The 19,176-nt window shown below is 29.3% G+C and overlaps 5 protein-coding genes across 5 annotated transcripts; 2 read left to right on the top strand and 3 right to left on the bottom strand.

Moving 5' to 3' along the window:
• Window positions 1-506: 506 nt before the first annotated feature.
• TVAGG3_0033800 (uncharacterized protein) lies at window positions 507-2,036 on the top strand (the record flags this gene model as incomplete). Its single annotated transcript, XM_001303507.1, has 1 exon — window positions 563-1,837. The coding sequence occupies one exon, from the start codon at window positions 563-565 to the stop codon at window positions 1,835-1,837; it is 1,275 nt and encodes a 424-aa protein (XP_001303508.1).
• A 185-nt stretch (window positions 2,037-2,221) lies between these two features.
• Window positions 2,222-13,780, bottom strand: TVAGG3_0033790 (dynein heavy chain family protein family; the record flags this gene model as incomplete). Its single annotated transcript, XM_001303508.1, has 1 exon — window positions 2,222-13,780. One exon carries the CDS (start codon window positions 13,778-13,780, stop codon window positions 2,222-2,224), a length of 11,559 nt encoding a protein of 3,852 aa, XP_001303509.1.
• Window positions 13,781-15,203: 1,423 nt separating this feature from the next.
• TVAGG3_0033780 (uncharacterized protein) lies at window positions 15,204-15,716 on the top strand (the record flags this gene model as incomplete). Its single annotated transcript, XM_001303509.1, has 1 exon — window positions 15,204-15,716. One exon carries the CDS (start codon window positions 15,204-15,206, stop codon window positions 15,714-15,716), a length of 513 nt encoding a protein of 170 aa, XP_001303510.1.
• Window positions 15,717-16,082: 366 nt separating this feature from the next.
• On the bottom strand, window positions 16,083-16,421 carry TVAGG3_0033770 (uncharacterized protein; the record flags this gene model as incomplete). The annotated part of the gene is made up of 1 exon (XM_001303510.1): window positions 16,083-16,397. One exon carries the CDS (start codon window positions 16,395-16,397, stop codon window positions 16,083-16,085), a length of 315 nt encoding a protein of 104 aa, XP_001303511.1.
• A 1,645-nt stretch (window positions 16,422-18,066) lies between these two features.
• TVAGG3_0033760 (tropomyosin family) lies at window positions 18,067-18,936 on the bottom strand (the record flags this gene model as incomplete). Its single annotated transcript, XM_001303511.2, has 1 exon — window positions 18,067-18,936. The coding sequence occupies one exon, from the start codon at window positions 18,934-18,936 to the stop codon at window positions 18,067-18,069; it is 870 nt and encodes a 289-aa protein (XP_001303512.2).
• Between the last annotated feature and the right edge of the window lie 240 nt (window positions 18,937-19,176).

Raw genomic sequence — 19,176 nt, 5'->3', positions numbered from 1 at the left:
TTGATAACCCTCAAACCGTTTCCAATCAATAATTTGAGAGTCTATATGATAATGTAAAAGTTAAAACATTCAAGTATTTAAGTATTCCTTTAAAATATTAAGTTTTTTATTTTTCCAATAAAATTCTAATATCAAATATTTTTATTTAACGATTAATTTTATTTATATTTTTATAGTTTTTTTTAAGAAAAAATATTGTTAGGGTTTTATGGATTTTCAATTAATATACAAGATAATTCATGAATGTATATATTTCCAAGTTTTTAAGGATGCAACACTTTACATTTGTAAACTGTCAAAAATGAAGTCACGCTATTTTTCATGCATTACATTGTCACGTATTTTAGAAAGCATTAATGTCAAAAAAAATTGAGAAATTGTCAGAATGTGGAAAGAGAGTGTATTAGACTTTAGATATTCAGGTAAAGTATACTTTTATATTGGATAGTGATACTATACACTATTAAGTATCAGAGTATTAATTCCTTTGGAGAATATGTAAAGTTGCTTACCAGACCCTAATTTTTTTTGTCAATTGACAATTTTATTGAAATTAAAAAAAATGGAAACACAGCAGCGATTTTATGACTGCTGCTGCATTTTTGAAAAGAAAGTTAAAGGAGCATGCTACCCATTCGAAATTACACCATCTGAGTATAATTTCGAGAATAGTTTTCCAGATTTCATTACAAATATCTTTCCACCGAATATTACAGATGACGAAGCTGTAGTATATACATTTACGATAGCAAATAAGTATTGCCACACATTGAAATTCAAATTTGAGTCAGCAGACTATGCAATTTTAGTTATCACGAAATATACTTATCACGCAATATTTTATGCATTTTTAGAAGATTTCAGAAACGAAATAGCATCAACAGAAGAAGATAAATTAAATCCGACTCAACTCTACTATCAAATCATTAACTGTCTAAACGAATGGAAATTTATTGACCCAACCACTCTTCATGTTAAGTTTTTCCTGCGTGAATTCGATCAAAATACAGAATTTTCATTAGAAAACCTCCTTAACTTTAATCCATTCTCTTATTTACCACCAGATATTGATTATACCTTATTATGGGCTTCGTTAATTGCCCATAAACGTGTTTACATATACAGTGAGAATCCATGTTTGGTTTCTCGTGCCACTTTATCCATGACTTCATTCATGGCTCCAATTCCTTACTATGGCCGAACTTTAATATCATTAAATCCCTATGACAAACGTCCTTCTACAGAAGATTATGAGCTTATTGGTACAACCGACATGAATCAGTGCAATCTTCCTGACAGAAAAGGAGTTATTTTGGAAGTTCTGAGAGAAAGGTCAATTCTAGACATCAAAGATGAGTTTGATAAATGGAAGGAACGTTCCAAGATATTCTACAAGGTCTGTATTCATATTATTCGTTGTCGAGTTATGGATGACCCGTTTTTCGTCATGATAGAAGCAAATCCATATGAAGGATCAATCGAGAAATTCGTTAAACCTAGTACGAGAAAGAAAATTCCACCCCTTTGGTGTCTTTCGGATTTCGGATCTTCTCAAACATGCAAAGCCATCATTTCTGACGAGTCCTACTTCCTGGAATTCAGAGAGTCAATCATAAACATGAACATGGACCACTTTTACGGTGAAAAAACAAAAGATGAACTACAAAAGTACTTGAAAACGTTCGACCACGCCATTGAACTGTTCAAAACTGACGAACACTTCATAAATGTAATGAAATCTCACAAAAATTTCATTCATAAGTGTATGAAAAAAATTGAAAACGGAAACAACGAAAATCCTAAGAAGAAACAACTGAACAATGAAGATGAAATATGATTCTAATCAAAATTCATCTTGTTTTCTTTCGAAAAAAATATAATTTTTAATTTCGACCAAAAAATGTTTCATTGTTCATAATTCCTTATCTGTTTGATTGTATTCGTATCAATTAATGTATATTAATTATTTTATTATTTTATATTTTTTATTTTGTTTAGTAATGATAGATGTATTTTTAAAATATTATCATCGTTTAAAGAATTAGTATTATTTTCATTGTCTATTTTTTTAAATTAAAAAATTATAATTAGTATTATTATTTTCATTTATAATTTAATTTGAATAATGAAACATCATGTCATTAAGCATAGAAATATAAATACAGTTTTATTATAAACATATATAAAAAGACAAAAAAAAAATAATAATTAATGTTGAATGTTACTTCATGTTCTCATCAACGGTACAATATATTGATACGTTGTTGATAACAATTTCTCTTTCTGCTCTTTGAGAAGGTAAAATTGCTTTGTAAACAACTTTACCGCCAAAACAATCATAAATTGGAATCTTAAATGTTCTACCAGTGATTTCATCTTTGTTTACAACTCGAAGTGAAAGTTTTGGAATTTTTGTCAGAACAGCATCTGAATTTATGAGTTCATTCATTTCTAGAGTTCCATTCATGATGTATAAGTTCTCTAAGAACTTTGATCCAGGAAGATTATCTTGAGTTGAGAAAATAATATCAAGGGAATCTAAATTCTGCCTTTTGCTAATAGAAGCATCCATTACAATTGATAATAAATATGAATTCATATCTAAAATCAATCCTGCATCTAAGATCTCAAAATCATTTGCAAATCCTCTTTCAATTTGCTTCTTTATATCATTGAGCTGTCTTGCAAAGTGCCTAATTCGTGAATTATACTTGTTCTGATGCCAAATTTCTGGTGTTATTTCCTTAAATATTTCATTTTCATAATTTGAAGCAGTTTTATGGATTAAATCAATGAATTCATTAAATTTCTTTGCTTCTGATAACCAAAAGTTCTTAAATATTTCTGATTCTACCAAATTTTCTTTGATATCAATTTTCGTTGGAAGAATTTCGAAAAATTGATTTATGTTTTTGATATTTCTTTCATCATCTTCTTTTGTTAACTCATTGTATTTAATGAATGGTTTTGAGACATAATGGCTGAGTCTTGTTTGCAGAATTACAGAAGTTTTTTCAGTTTTCATTCCCGAAATTGTTAAACTTGGCAAAATCGGGAATTTCGACAAAGTGTTTTGCAGCATTGTATGGATTGAAGAGTCCTTAGGAATTGTCCAGAACTGTGCATCCATTGCTTGAGGATCAACGAAAGTGAATGTATCATCGAAACTCTCCAAACTCAACATCATTCCGAGAAGAGAAGAAATTCTTTGTCTTGAGAAATCTTTTTCACTTTTTGAAGAGAAAATTACTTCATCAAACAAATCTCTGATATTTCGCATTGGAATTTCATTTGTAGAGAACAGATGATATATCATCTGGAAGACAGTCTTTACGTCTCCAATGTTGCAATTAGTATCACAAATCTCGAAAGGTCGAGTGAAATTCAAAACGTCAATTTGAGCAAAAATTATGCATATGATAAACAAAATTCTTCTGATGTTTCTTGATTCTTCGATGCCTTCAAATAAGGTACTGATTCTCTCAATGATATTGCTGACACTGAATCTAGGAGAAGGAAGATCTTGGTACATGATTTTCCTTGATTTTGATAAGATAACAGGTGGCAAAGAAATTGAATCAGAAACGATAAAAATCGGTTTAAATTGAGAGTGACATTTTCCATCCAAATGTTTTAATATGCATTTGTAGACGAATAATGTTATCTCAGGTGATTCTGATGAATAGGAAATGAACAATGTCTTCTGTGTTTGGGAAACTTCTTCATAAAATTTTTCTGATTTTTCCAAATTTGTCAAATTCAAAGAAATGAAACTAAATTGGTCAGATAAACCTCTTGCCAACGCATAATCTACAGCATTATTTATCATGTCATATTTCTTGTTAGTTGTGAAAATAATCGTTGGAAGTTTATTCATCTGATTCAATACTAAATCAGTTGAATAGTTTACAATGTACGTTAAATAATCCACGCCGATAACATCCGACACATAAGATTCAATTAACTTGAAAACGGTTTCTACAGGACCGTATTTCAAGTTCTCAATAGCATGTGATGCAGAATAATCAATCTGTAAATTTCCAATTTTGTCATGTAAAATTTCAGACATGTGATCTAAAATTGCTTCATAATCATTTGAATTTCCATGTTTCAACAAGAAACTGCTTGTAAACAAGAAGAAATAGAAATCAGGACAACTCAATGAAGATGAAACCCATCTTATTACACTGTTGATTACTTTCTTCTTTGCTTCTTGAATTGTTTTGGCGGCAGAGACACTTTTTTCCAAAGTTGAATCCAACAATTTTATGAAATAATCGAAATTGAAACAATAATTTTTGCTCAATAAAGAAACTTTTCGACTTAAAACAATCCACATCTTTTCAGCTGCTTCTAATACTGGTCCAAATGATTGTTGCATTTGTGAATATTCTTTTTGTACTAAGCCAAAGTTTGGAGTGTTTGTCATCGTTTGAATCAAATAATCTTTTGCTGCAAACATTTTTGTCAAATTTTCTTTATCTGCACTTAAATCGTATCTCGATGTTTGGTTGAGATTATCTTGGAAATAGGCCAATGTATCGATTAATTCATCCATGAATCTGTCAATATCATCATTCAATGACTTTTCTGCTGATTGGTTATGTATCAATTTTGGAATTATATCTGAATCAAATTTTGACAAAATTACTTTAGAAACATTATTCTTCACAGAATCCAATGTACTTTCACTGCAATCTATTAACAAGCATTCTTTTGTGAGCTTCTTGTCAATCTCTTTAGGATTTCTACATGATGAAACTAATATTAATTTGTTTGTTGACAAAATTAATTTTTCAATTTTTGAATCAAAACTTGAAATTTCTAAAACAATCAAAAATTTGCTTTCTTTGATTTTTTCATCGAAATCTGGATCATAAACAGAAACAACAGTTGCTTTCTTAGCTTTAGCAATTGCATCTATTGCCAAATGATCAGGATCAATAACTAAAGGAGTAATAGGAGATTTCAAAATGTGAGAAATATCAATTCTCAAAGAACTTGGAATAAAATCTTCGAAACTTATATCTTCTGGATATAAAAACGCATCTTCAATACAATCCAATTGTTGGGAATAACTTGATTCATAGTTCTTTGCTGTTATTGCATCCATAACTGCATCTAAAATGTCTCCTTTTGATGAACGTGAAGTGATCAGACCGCCGTAAATTAAATAGAAAGAATAAAGTAATTCATCACAAGGAATTGTTGTTGATCTTTTCTGGTATATTTCGTATTTATCATCCCATTTCATTTTGAGGATTGATATGTCTTTAGTTATTTGTTCAATGATTCTTCTTTTTTCTTCTTCTTTCGCGAGTTGTTTCTTTATGTGTTGTATTCCATTTGCAACGTTTTGAACCATTTCTGCTGTGACATCAACTCCGTTTTGTTCATCTTTCAACATTCTTTGTTCTTTTTGGGCCAAAATGTTGAAATTTTCCGCACTTTTCTGTCTGTATCTCAAAGTTTTTTGGATTTCTTGTTTTTTGATACTTGATTCTGTTATTTTCATCGCATTTGTTAGGAATTTAAACACAGCTTGTAATTGTCCATTTAATGTCTTATCCATCAATGGATTTTCTTTGATTTTCAATGAAAATAACTGGAATTGATTTAAGTTCAAATCTTCGTAATTCAAACTATTCATTTTTTCGATGAAATCATCTTCAATTGCTCTAACTCCCAACAAACTAAAGACTGTTTCGATGATAACTCTTACATTAGGATCAGAAGAGATACAAGATTCTCTTAATTTTGGTAAATCTTCTTTTTTAAGATCCAAAACTGCTTTGAAATTGTTTTTGTTGAATTCTGCTTCTTCTAACAAATCAACTTGTTCTAAAATCTTCAAGTTCTTATTCTTCAATGTTTCTCCGAGTTGTCCTTTCTTAATAGAAATGTTTTCATTTGATTCTTCAATGATTTTCTTCATTTCTATAAGTTGTTGCTCGAATTGCGATTTTTGGATCTTTAGATCTTCAATGTAATCAGAACTTTTCTTGTAAACACTGTTGATTGTATCCAAGAATTCATTTGCTTTCTGGATTCTGTCGATTTGTCTTTCGTTTTCTTTCGTTTCATAATCAACTTTTTGTGAAAAGATTTTAATTAATTCCTTTTCCAAAGTTGAATTATTATATGGAATTATATCTGTAATCGATTCCATGATTGTAGAAATAATATTTCCTAAGATCTTCAAAGGTCCTTGCAAATATTGGTTGCAAAACATTTTCAGTGTTGGAGGTTGTGTCAAAATTTTATCATAATGGCAATCATTCATGAAACCAAATATTTCATTTGTTATTATGATTAATCTTGTGTTCTTGGAGAGATCGGTTTTGATTTCATTTATTGATTTCATTCGTAAATCAATGGTTAAATTTTCTTCATTTGCCATTTTTTGACACATTTTTTCAATTTCAATTTCATTGAAAATTATTGGGAAATCGTAATAAATGAAAACACTTGTTAACAAATCATATAACTCTTCTTCGTTTTCATGGATACTTGCAACAATGTAATGTAACTGTTCGTTGAAAACACTTCTGTTGCAAATTTCTTTCAACTGTTTTTTGACATCACTTTTGTCAAAAATGAAGTCAACCAAAGTTGTTTTTATTGGAAGCATCATTTTAACGAAAGCAAGCGTTTCTCTACTGTCATCTGCCTTGACAATTATTGGTTTGCCAATTTTCTTTAGAGAGTGAGAAATCATGGCATAATTTGACGATGATTTTTCATTCAATTCTATTTGACACTTTTCTTTCAATAATAAATCAATTGTTATTGTATCCAATTGTTTGACATCCATCTTTGTGTTATCAATGGAATAGTCGTAATGAGCAGGATCAATCTGTATTTGTTGATAAGCTCTTGCTAATTCGTATTCATCAAATAAAATTTCTGTTTTGTCGAAGAAAGAAGAATAAACATCTTCAACAAAACAAAATTGTTCAATGAAAAGCATTGAAAAGAACATCTTGCAGTATTCGAACTTAGTTTGATTCGTCTTTCCTGATCTTTCCGGTATATTGCAAAGAGGAATCAAAATACTCTGCATTTTTGTTAATGACAAATTCAAATTTTGTAAAATTCGACTTGTAAACAAAGCCAAATTTGAATTTACTCCACTGTTCAAAAGTTGTTTCTTGCAAATAACATTCTTTGTCATTGTTGATGGTTCATCTATTCTTATTAATACGAAATTAGACAAGAATCTTGGTGAAGATTGCGAAAAATCTCTTGAACAAATTACGTAATTGAATTTTGACAAATGATACTTTGGGAAATATTTCTGAGAAATTTTTGCAAAATCCAACATTTCTTTGTTTTCAAGCATCATTCTAAGTAATTCAACAATTTGGTAGTTTTCTTTCTCAACATTTTCGAACACTAAAACAATTTGATATTTGTTAGTTTGTTCGAGTTTTTTGTGTTTTGAAACTAAATTTGTCATTTTTACAAAGAAAGTCAATAAATCATTTGTTGTTGTGAATTTAGAGATGTTCACAAACACGGGATCAATCTGATGACTGTCTTTAAGAACTGCTCTCATCAAAGAAGTTTTTCCACTTGAAATAGGACCAGATAAAATGACATTTTGTTTGTTTTCAATCATTGTTTTGATCAAATTATATTGTCTCAAGTTTTGTGGAGTGTAAACGATGTAATCTTCTGGGAAATAGAATTGATTTGAGAATTTTTTGAAAGGAGTTTTTGAAATCGATTCGAAATTAATTGGAATAATTTTTGACTTGTAATATCTCATTAAAGATAAAGTTGGTTTTGGATAATAATCCCATAATTCATCAGGAATTTGGAGACCACTCCAATCAGAAGGTAAAGTTATTCCGAATTCATTTGTTATTTGTTTTTCAAATTCATTAAAAATATTTGGTTCGAAATAAGACAACAAAACAGAAACAGACGAAATAACTAAAGAAATTCTTATATCATTTGTATTACTTACATTAATTTGATTCAATTTCATTGACAACAAAGTAAAATTAATGATATCATTTGCAATTTTTCCAATGTTTTCTGTTAAAGAAATCAAAGATTTGAAATTAGAACTGATTTCAATTATTTTTGGAAGATTTTCCGAAATTGTTTTCTTAATCATTTCTTTTTCAAATCCATTGTAATTAGAATCCATTAAAATCATGTTCAAAGGTATCTCCGGGTACTTCAAAGTTGCAGACAAATTGTTAGAAATGTAGTTATTTTCTAACTGCAAACTATCCAAAGATAAAATTCCAACTCTCGACAACAAACTTGGAGTTATATTTGAAAGATTATTTGTTTCAACGAAAATGTGGAATTCATCACCAATTGGCATCGAATTTCCATAACTAAATAAAAGCAAATTCGGTTTAATCAGTGATTGATCAATTAAATTCACAAAGTTATTTGTTAATTCTCCATCTAAAACTAATATTTTGTGAGTTTGTTGTTGTTTTTGAGAAAATAAATGATTGATTGCACTTTCAATGACTCCGTAATGCCAATGATTTTGCGCATAATATCCACTGATTTTCTCCCATGATGAACTTCCAATGAAAACTTTTTCTTTTTGTATTTGTTCAATGGATTTTAATTTTGGCAATTTTTCCAAATTAATTAATTTTTGGTTGATAAAACTCAAAGAATCAACTATCATTGTCTTTCCTGAATTGGAAGGTCCACTTATTATGATAACGCTCTTTTCCTCCATCATTTGGTACAATTCCCAAACTTTTGCTGCGAAATAATCAACAAAAACAGGAGAATTATATTTCTCGAAATATTCTCTTGCAAATTTGATGACACAACTTTTTGCGTAATCTATCTTAAACACCTTGGATTGGATCAACTTCTCGTAAAATACATTTTCTTCCCATTCGATATTTAACGAAGAATGAATTAGTTTCAATAACAAATTCTTTTGATTTTCGTTTATATCGAAATTCATGAAATAATAAAAAGTTGATCTAGAAAGTGAATATTCTTCAAACATCCTGTAATCATCTGTTTGTGTAAAGAAAGGTTGTGTTATATCATATTTAATCTCTTGTATTATCTCATAAGCTTGTTGTATCACGTTTTCTGCTGCTGTGTACATAGATGTCAAAGGAATAATTAATTTGGAAATAGAGTTAAACAAAGAAGACATTTTCATGGAAGAAGTTGGTGCTGATCTGTATCCTAAAGAAAACAGTTTGATTCTTATGAAATCAGAGAGATCAGGAGGAATATAAGCTGTCTTTCTTGAGAATGATAAAAGTTGTGGAGGAATTCTTCCATTTGATAAAGATTCTGTTGAAATTGACAAGAAAACAAACAAATTTTGATTGATTTTGATTTTTTCTTCTCCGATTTCAACTTCATTTTTACTTCCATCGATTGACATTGCGATGTTTTGAGTGATATCAGAAATAAAACTCAAATTTTCATGTGATAATTGTTCAGCATTCACAAAATTCACCCAAAATCCATTGTTTATGACTCCTTTCATTATTTTTTCCATGAAAACATTTTGTCTGTTGTAAAAAGCAGGAATATTAAATATAAATGATCCGTATAACATTGCCAAAGTATTCAATGATTTTGTATCATCTAAGAATCTTTCATTGTAGATAATTGATGGTCTCAAAAGTTTCCTCGTGAAATAGAAATTGTGCATGAATTTGTCGAAACTCAAATTTGAATCTAAATCAGAAATATCTCCCCAAAATTCTAAACCATGTTCCCATTGATCTCCCATGAAACTCAAACATAATTTGTTGTGATCATTGATGTAGAACTTTAGTTCATCTCTCCACTTCTCGTTCTGTGAATAACTCGTTGATTTTTCTGTGATATTTTGTAGTTTTTCCAAGAAATTATTCAACAACATAATTAAACTTGAAACTTTTCTCATTTCATTCGTATTCATTGAATTGTTGTAAGATTTACTCATTTCTTGGATGAAACTATTGATCTTACCTTCAAATGGCCTAAATGACAAAGGATTTGTCTCGTAAATCGTCAAACATTCATCAAAACTTTGTGTAAACCAACATAAAAGTGACAACATACAAACGTACGACGGTTTTGATGCTGACCATTCACTAATGATCAAATTCTTGAAATCATTGTTTGCCGAGAGCACAGAATTCAACAAACTGGAAGACATCATTTCGAACAATTGATTCAACCAGATTTCCATTGATCCTTGGCATTGAATGAAGTTAATCAAAGGCAAAGTATCTCCATCTTCTCCGATGCAACTAAATATTGCCAATGTTGAGAAATTTGACATGTTCAAAGCAAATTCAGCTGATCTTGCTGAAGGTTGATTAGTTTTATAATCTAATCTCTTGATTTTGCACAATAATTTCAATGCAATCGAACAGAAATCATCGAAATTATTTGTAGACAACATAGAAATAATTTCATAATCACTAAGAAGATACAATCTTGGAATTTCTCTTCTTTTTGACTCTGCAATTATTCCTAACTCTGATAAAATTATGTCCAATTTATCATTGATTTGTGTGAATGTTTGTATTATGTTGTTTATCCAACAAATACTTAGCAATCTGGAATTTTCAAGAGCATGGATAGCGATATTCTTGAAATTGTTGAAAACAAACAAATAATTTGTTTGTTGGTCTTTTAGTAAATCAACAAACAATTTATTCTTAAATATTGGTTCAACAATTATCCAGTTTTGTTGGAATTTCGTCCACAAGTTCAAGATATCGATTGATGTTGTTAATCTTTGATGCAAACCCATCAAATCATATCTAATAAAGTCGATGTATTTGTTGGACAAAAATCCATCCAATGTAATCAATGTGTCATTGATATCTTGTATCAATTGTGTTGTCTGACCAATTATAAGTGATGTAGGAGATTTCGGATTGACAGAAACAATTGGCAAAGGAATATCTTCCCATTTGTTTCTGATATTCGCGAAATCTGCTGAAATTGTGCTTTCTCCAATGGAATCTTCTGTAATTGTCTCGATGGATTTCGTGTTCGAAAGAATTCCCATTTGAATTAATTCGTCAACAGTCGAGGTGTTTTTGTACAATCCATCTTTTCCTGATTGAGAAAACAACAATTTCCAATGGTTTTCTTTTAGTTTTGAAACAGCTAATTGATGTATTTGTGTCATATACATCTCGTATTTCTTCTTTTCTTCTTCAATTTCAATCAAAACTGCTGGGGATCTCAGTTGAATTTGATGAATTACGTCTAAAGATTCTGTCAAATCTTCAAAATCTTTTTCAAGTTTAGTAATGTCGACAAAAATAAATGGAGAAAAAGACATCGCGTTTTTGATGGATTCCCAAATTCCCAATATCTTCTGTAAGGCTTCTGAAAAATTGACATTTCCAATAATCTCTTTGTAAAGTGAAAAAGGTGACACATCAACACCCAAAATTGTTTGGTATCTTTGACATTCTTGGATTTTTTCTTTAAGTTCTTCTGAGTGTTTTTTGATTGATTGTGTGACAATGATGTATTCTTTTAAGTTGCTTTCTTTCACGGACTTTGGTGTCTTCCTGGATTCCATAAAGTCCGCATTCAACAAACTTTCGATTTCGTTGACCATTGATGACAAAGTTTGTTGATATCTTCTTGTCGAATAAGTCTTGAGAGTAACTGCTTCTTTGTAAGCTTTCTTGAAGGAATTAAACTCATCATGAATTGTTGTTTCGACAGGAGTAAATCCTGATGATTCCATCATTGCATTTATGTCATCAATGTTTGTTATTTCTTTCGTCATTTTCGGCAATTGTTCTTCAATTTGATTCAAAAGTTCACAAATTTGAGTGAAAATTGCCAATGTTGATGATTCATTTTTCATCAATGTTCTGTATGTTTTGAACAATCTACTCAATAAATCAATCTTCAACTGAACGAAATTTCCAAGCATTTTTCCAATATCTGCTAAAATTGTTTTTGGAATTGGATTTAATTTTCCTCTTAAAGTTAATGAATCAACATAAAAAGTTCCACAAGTTGCACCTCCTCTAATGAATGCAGATCTTGCTTCTTCCGTTCTCAAGAATTTGACGTCGTTCATGATTTCATCCAAATTTATATTTGGTTCATTTTCTGGATGCATCAAAAAATCAGAATCCAATTTTTCAAATGGTCTTTGATAAATATTTAATTCATAATCATAAAGAGAACCATCCAATCTCTTTATGTAGTTCTTAACTGACCATGATTGTCCCATTTTATACAATCTATAATAATCAGTAAATGATTGAGAAATTGTTTTGGCTTCTTCAAAAGAATCTTTCATTACTTTATACATTCTTTCTTTCGTTTCTTGAATAAATGTTGAACTCTCCATGATCTTTTCAAGTGATGTACCATCAACAAACAAATCTTTTGGTTTTTCTACAGTGTATGTCAACAATTTCTTTAATTGTGGGGATTTGTAAATTCTTGGCAAATTTTGTAAATTTTGAATTGCAGAATTAAATTCTTCATCAACAGTTTCAAACAATTTATCAAGGGAAGGTTCGAACTCTATTCCTCCTTCTTCATCATATTTTACGTCTATTTGGAATACTTCTGATTTATCACTCACAACAATATCCGCGTTTTCAGAAAAAGTTTTGAAACAACCTTCTCTCAACAACTCCAAAATCATGTAATCAACCAATCTGACGTATTTAATCAAGTTCCTTATTTCTGTATCCATTTTGTTTAGTTTCAGTTCTTTATCTTCTTTCTTTTTGATTTCAAGCAGCATCATTTGTTGAATGTTTGGATTTACTCTTCGACTTTCATTGTAATCTTCATCTTTAACAACTAGGTTTTGTGGATCACTGATTTGTAAATATATGTGATTAATTGTTTCCGCAATTTGTTCAATCATTTCTTTGTATAAAACTTCAACTTTTGAGATACTTTTTTCATTGAAAATTTCAATGTCTTTCAATTTCATTTTTCTTTGGTGTTTAAAAGGTAACATTATCTCAGCAATTTGGACTTGGTACTTGTAGATGTGGATGGCAAGTTGTGATGTTGTGTATGACATTGATTTATCTTGTAATAATGGATGTTCAATCGATAATGATTTGATCATTTGGTATCTTTGAGTTTGGACAAAGTTTTTCCATAGACGAATGTTCTTCCAGTACTTGTATAAATTGAAAAATGGTAGTTTTCTGATCGAATTGTAATGAGTTGATTCATTTACCCAAGATTCTATATCTGTATGATAAGTATTTCCAGCAGAATCGATGTATGTGACACCTTCTGGTGACATTGTGTAGTATTCTGAGCCAACTTCTTTGAAAATGACCTTTTTGAGTTCATATGGTGAAAAATCTGGATCATCTCTGGATTTTTCGTGTACCAAGTAGATGAATTTGTGGCCAGAACCATCTTTGTGTTTTGAAAAATATGAAATTGGATCTTCTGAGAAATTTAATTCTCTTCTTTCTTGTTCTTCTTTCTTTTGCTCGATTTGCATAGGTGTTTCTCGTTGTAATGACGATAGTGGTTTTCTATTGAATAATGATAATCGATCTGTATTGTTTTTCTTCTTTAATAAAGTTGGTTGGAAAATGTTTTTCTTTAATCGAGTATTCATTGCAAGTAATTTTGGATTAGAGTCTGTAAATGGTAATTTTGGATCAACAATATTGTACATGTTAGTATCTCTTTCAAGTGAATTTGGATCAAATAAAGAAGGCGAGTGAAGAGGAGAATTTTCCTTTGAAGGACGGTTTCTAGTGATACTATAGCCTTCAGGAATCTCGATTCTCATATCGCCGGGCTTTGACATTTAATCGAAATTCACCAAAGATTTCACGAAAAAACGTAAAATCTTCGTCACTTTTTTATTGATTTTTATGGAAAATAAAAAACGGGAATTTCAATTTATTCTAAGCAACTGTATCACGTCAATAGATTTCTAAAAGGCTCCTTATTAGATAAGTTGAGTAAAGTTTGTCATTAGATATCACTATTAATACAAAAAGAAGCATCGTAAAAATAATGAATTTTTTTAAGGTTGCGCTTACGCCCCTATGACATGGCCTTCAATTCAATTGTTTAAGGTTGTCAAAAATTTGTATAAAAGTCGGATGGGCGTAAGTGCAGCCTTAAATAATAATAAAAATGTATTAGTAAAAGAAATGACTTTTATGATAAGGATTAAAAATATTCAATCCAATAGACTTTAGGTATTTTCTATAGGCATAAACAAGTGATCCTGCCAGAAGGCATTAGTTTTTCGTACGACATTTTGGTTGGATAGCAGAGTTGTCTGGTTCAGGGTGTGATGGAGGATCTGATATAAAGGGGTCGCGCGAAATATTCTTAGATAGAATTTCAATATAAGGACGAGCTGCCATATAAGACTGCCGAATAGTTTTGAAATTGTTCATAAATAATTTGTGACTTTTTAAAAATTTTGCCCTAAAATCTTCAAAGGTTGTTTTAAGATCATTAATAGATGATTGAAGTTTATCTAGGGGTATTATTATTGTCGTCTGGCGGTTTTAGACGACAATGCGAATTTTCAAATAATAGGATTTTTAGTATTATGCTCTCCATCAGCTGTCAGGAGGGCAGTCATGCCAGTTTTAAGATCATTAACAGTTGTTTGAAGGGTATTTATTTTAGTAATATCATCATCAGTTGTTTGAAGGGTATTCATTTTAGATATTTCTCTTGTGTTCTATCGTCAAATTAATTACTGTCACCTTTCAAAATTTATCACATGATCTTATATTCTATTAACATTAGAATCAAGTAATAATATCCTTGATCTCTTTTAATATGATCTTAAAAGATGTTGTAAAAACAAAATTTTTACAACGAGTTATCATAAAGTAGTTTCAAAATCTCGTGTCTATATCCTCAGAAAAATTATGAGCAAAGTATTCAATCTTGGACTAGAGATTTTGTGAATATTTATAAAATTGTCAATTTAAACCTAAGTGATCATATCTTCTGTTTGAATTTTATATGAAGATTTCAAAAACAATTATTTTTTGTTTTGAGAGCTTATTGTAATTACGCATGAATTTGTAAACATATTAAAATCATTACGTTTAAAAAGTTTAGCTTTCAGTTTTTGCAAATTTGTTGATTTGTTCTATTTCTACTTTAATAATATGTTTTTAGAAAGGAAGAAAAAGATCAGATGTTAACCGTTTATAAATATTCAATTATTTGAAATATTCAGTTTTTCATTTCATTAAATGTCGAAGCGCTGTACTTATATGTACATCTGCCAGATTTTAGCTGAAGATGATGAGTTATTCGATGCAAATACCCCATTCCCAGATAATTACAATAGCGGAAACATTCAACTAACTTCAACAGTTGAAGATTATATCAAAGCAATCAATGCAGCCCATAAGGATGAATTTCAATTTAGTGAATCTTTTATGCTGAGTAAAAGTTTTGAATACTTGACAACTTCAAGAATTTGTATCATAATTCCAGAAAGTGGCGATATCAACTATAATGAACTAAGTAAAGCATGTCATGCAGTTGTTAAAGCAATTTGTTGTTACAATTCTTTTTCTGAATCAGAAAAAAATGTTTTTTATAACTCTGTTATTCAAGCGAAGTTAAATAAACTACAAAATGAATATGCATTCCGATCATTGAAAGAGCTAAACGATAATCAAGTCGAAGAAATGAAAAGATTAAACGAAGAAAAAGTCAAAGAAATGAAAAAATATACGATGAGCAATTCAAAAATATGAAAGAATCTCTAGGCAATCAACTCATAGCAGCTCAAAAATCAATAGAAGACAATCTTGAAGCCGAATTTACATCATTCAAAGAGGAACTTACCAAATTATTTGGAGTCGAGGACCAAAAATTGAAAAGTGATGTCAAATCATCATACCATCAAATTGAGAAATTTTGAGTTTATTTTAGAATTTCTAATATTCGAAACTATGGAAACTTAATAATTAGATTAAAAAATTGTAATTTGAAATAACTTATATCTTTGGGGAAAAAAATTAATATAAAAAATAAGAATTACTTTGATTGAGATTTAGAAACTTTTTCAAGCCACAACTTTCCAATAATTGTCAAAGCTTTCTTTCTAAATTCGCTGTCACTCAAATCTTCAAACTTTGCGATATCAATAACTGATCAATTTCTGTTTCATATTTGTTCTTTAAATTGATGATTTCTAATTCGGTTTTGTTCTTAAGAGAATTTATTTCATTCTGGTATTTGATGTTCAATGTGTTTAATTCTGTTTTATGAAGAGATTTTTCTTCTTCAAATTTATTTGTCAAATTTTCAATTTTCTTTGAAAATTTTGAATTTGAATTTGAAATTTGTTTTTCATATTCTTCTCTGAGTTTTTCTTTTTCGAAATCAAAACTCAAAACAGAATTATTTTGTTGATCTTTCTTCATTTCTTTCATTTGATTTTCGAAATCAGATTTAATCATTTCTATTTGTTTTTCTTTTTCAGAAATAACAGATAACAAATGTTGTATTTCCGAACTTTTGCAAGTAGTACGATTGAATAAAAGCTAATTGAAATTTAATTCCTCATCTAAGACTAGGAATTTTATAAAGTGATTTGCTGATACACTTTGATGCAATCACATTGTTTTGAATAACAATCAAAATCAAAATCAAAAAAAATTGTAAAGTCAAAATTTCACGTTACATGACAAAGATTTTAAATGATGTGATGTGAAGTCAATATTAAAAATCGGCTTCTGTAGATGACCTTCTATGGAAGAGTTATTATCACAATCACTTTCAGGGTAGCGATGCCAAAAATTGCCGGAACTGTATTCTAACTTCAGGAAAAGGTCAATATTTCTTAGAAGACTGTAGTTTTTTTGATGACAATAATCATGTCATCAATTTTAACCCTATTTCCAACTCATTCTTTCTACATAATAGCTGTTCTTTTTGTAATTGCACTTCAGGAGAAAATGGGAGTTGCATTTTCTACAAAATTGGAAGTAATAGCTCAATTGTTCAGAGACGATTCTGTTGTACAAAATGCCAAAGTAGGAAATATGGACATTTTTTGTATTCAAAAGTTGGCAAAAATAACTTAAACTATATTATAGAAAGTTCCCTTTTTAATGTTGGAAATGAAAGTGTTGGTGGAAGAGTAATTCAAGCAGAAGATGGTCATATATTAGTTTCATCAACAAATTTCTCGTCAAATAAAGTTTTAGAAGATCCTGTTGGATTTTTAGAGATGACAGAAGAAAATGGTATCACGATCTTTAATTATTCAACTGTAGTAAATAACATATGTACAGGTGAATTCGATATCCTATATTTTCAATATAACGCATCAATATATTCGAGTAATTTTATAAATAATAAAAAGCAAAAATCAGCATGGGGAATTATTTATCATGGATGTAATACATTTACTATCAAAAGGTCTTCTTTCATTAACAATACTACTCCAGCAGGTACATATTTGATATATCAACATGCTGGTAGTCATGAAGAATTAATAGTTGATGAATGTTATATTGACAATTCGGCTCCAAGTACATTTAGAAGAAATACAAGCCCTAATAGTCCAAAAGAACTATTTACAAACAAATTGATTCACCTTTCAAATGATAAATGCCAATCAGAATTTGTATTTATCAATAAAAGTCTTCTTAAAAGAAATATACTTTTTCATTATTTCATTTCGTTAGTAAACATTAATAATTCTTCATAATCTCAAGCATCATATTTTTATAGGTTTGATATTTTTACTGACTTATAAAATAAGCCTGAAAAAAGTATCAGAACTTATTCAAATATGTATTCACACTTTTTATCGGCATAAAGCTTCTCAGAAAAAGTGAAACATATTTTGAATATAAGATTAGATTACTAATATGATATTATGTATGAAGAAAAATAAGGAGATTAGCCAAAGTTCTGTCCTTTAAATTTATAATGTGTTTAGAAATAGAACTGCCAAAGAACATACACTCATATTTAAAACTATAGAATCTAACAAATATAAAGAAGTTACGTTTTGTAATTTGAAATAACTTACAAAAATAATTTTATATCTTTGAAAAAAACAAATTAATAAAAATAATATAAAAATAAGAATTACTTTGATTGAGATTTAGAAACTTTTTCAAGCCACAGCTTTCCAATAATTGTCAAAGCTTTCTTTCTAAACTCGCTGTCACTCAAATCTTCAAACTTTGCGATATCAAAAACTTCAATCAAATTTTCATCATTTTCATCAACTTTCGAATTTTGTTCCGAAATAATTTTCTCTAAATCCTTGATTTTCATTTCTTTCTCAGACAAACTCTGTCTCAATGATTCCATCTCCTCCAAACTTGGACTTTGTGTTGCTTCTTCCAATGATTTTCTGTCCATTTCTATTGTCAACCGTTTTATGGCAGATTTTGCCATTTCTTGTGATTCTTTAAATTTCTTTTCCAATTCAGAATACATTTCCTCGTATTTCGATGTGTTCACGAGTTTATCCTTTAGTTCAGAGATTCTTCTTTGCAGTCTTCTTTCATTTGCTCTAAACACATCAGCTTGATTCTCCAAAATCTCAATTCTTCGTTTAAGATCATCATTGTTTTCTCTTGATTTCTCGAGATCAGTTATTCTGTTCATTGATTCAGTCAATTTCTGGTTTTGTTGTATTGACAACTGTGTTATTTCTTTCAATCTTTGTGTCTTTGATTCCAATTCTTGCTGCAAAACATTTATTCGATGTTTGTCTGAAGAACTAAACAATTTCAACTGTTTCTCGCATTCATCAAGTTTGGAATTCGATTCCTCTATTTGGCTCTTGTATTTAGAAATCTCTTCATATGAATTTGAAATGTTTTTCTCGTAATCTTCGATTTTTGATTTCATTATCTGGAAAATTTTCTCGTATTCTTCAATTTTGGATTTGTAGTTATTAATGATCAACTCATACTTGTTGTTTGACTCTAAAAGTTGGGATTTCATTGTCAAATTAAATTCGGATTTTTGATTTTCGAAATTTTTCTCTGTTTCTGATAATTTGTTACGAGATTCTGTTAGTTCTTTCTCGTATTCCTGTAATTTTCTCTTTAATTCTTCAATTTCCTTTTCTTTCTCTGAAATTTTTTCCGAAATTTTTTGAGAATTTTGAGAAAATTTTTGAGATTTTTCATTTTCTTGGTTCAAAGAAACAGATAAGTTATGGATTGTTGCATTCATTGAGTT

The sequence above is a fragment of the Trichomonas vaginalis genome, chromosome IV, assembly GCF_026262505.1.
Source record: "Trichomonas vaginalis G3 chromosome IV, whole genome shotgun sequence".
Classification (NCBI taxonomy): Eukaryota; Parabasalia; order Trichomonadida; family Trichomonadidae; genus Trichomonas; species Trichomonas vaginalis.
Note: the sequence above shows the minus strand (reverse complement) of the source record. Positions and strands in the feature narration are given on the sequence as shown.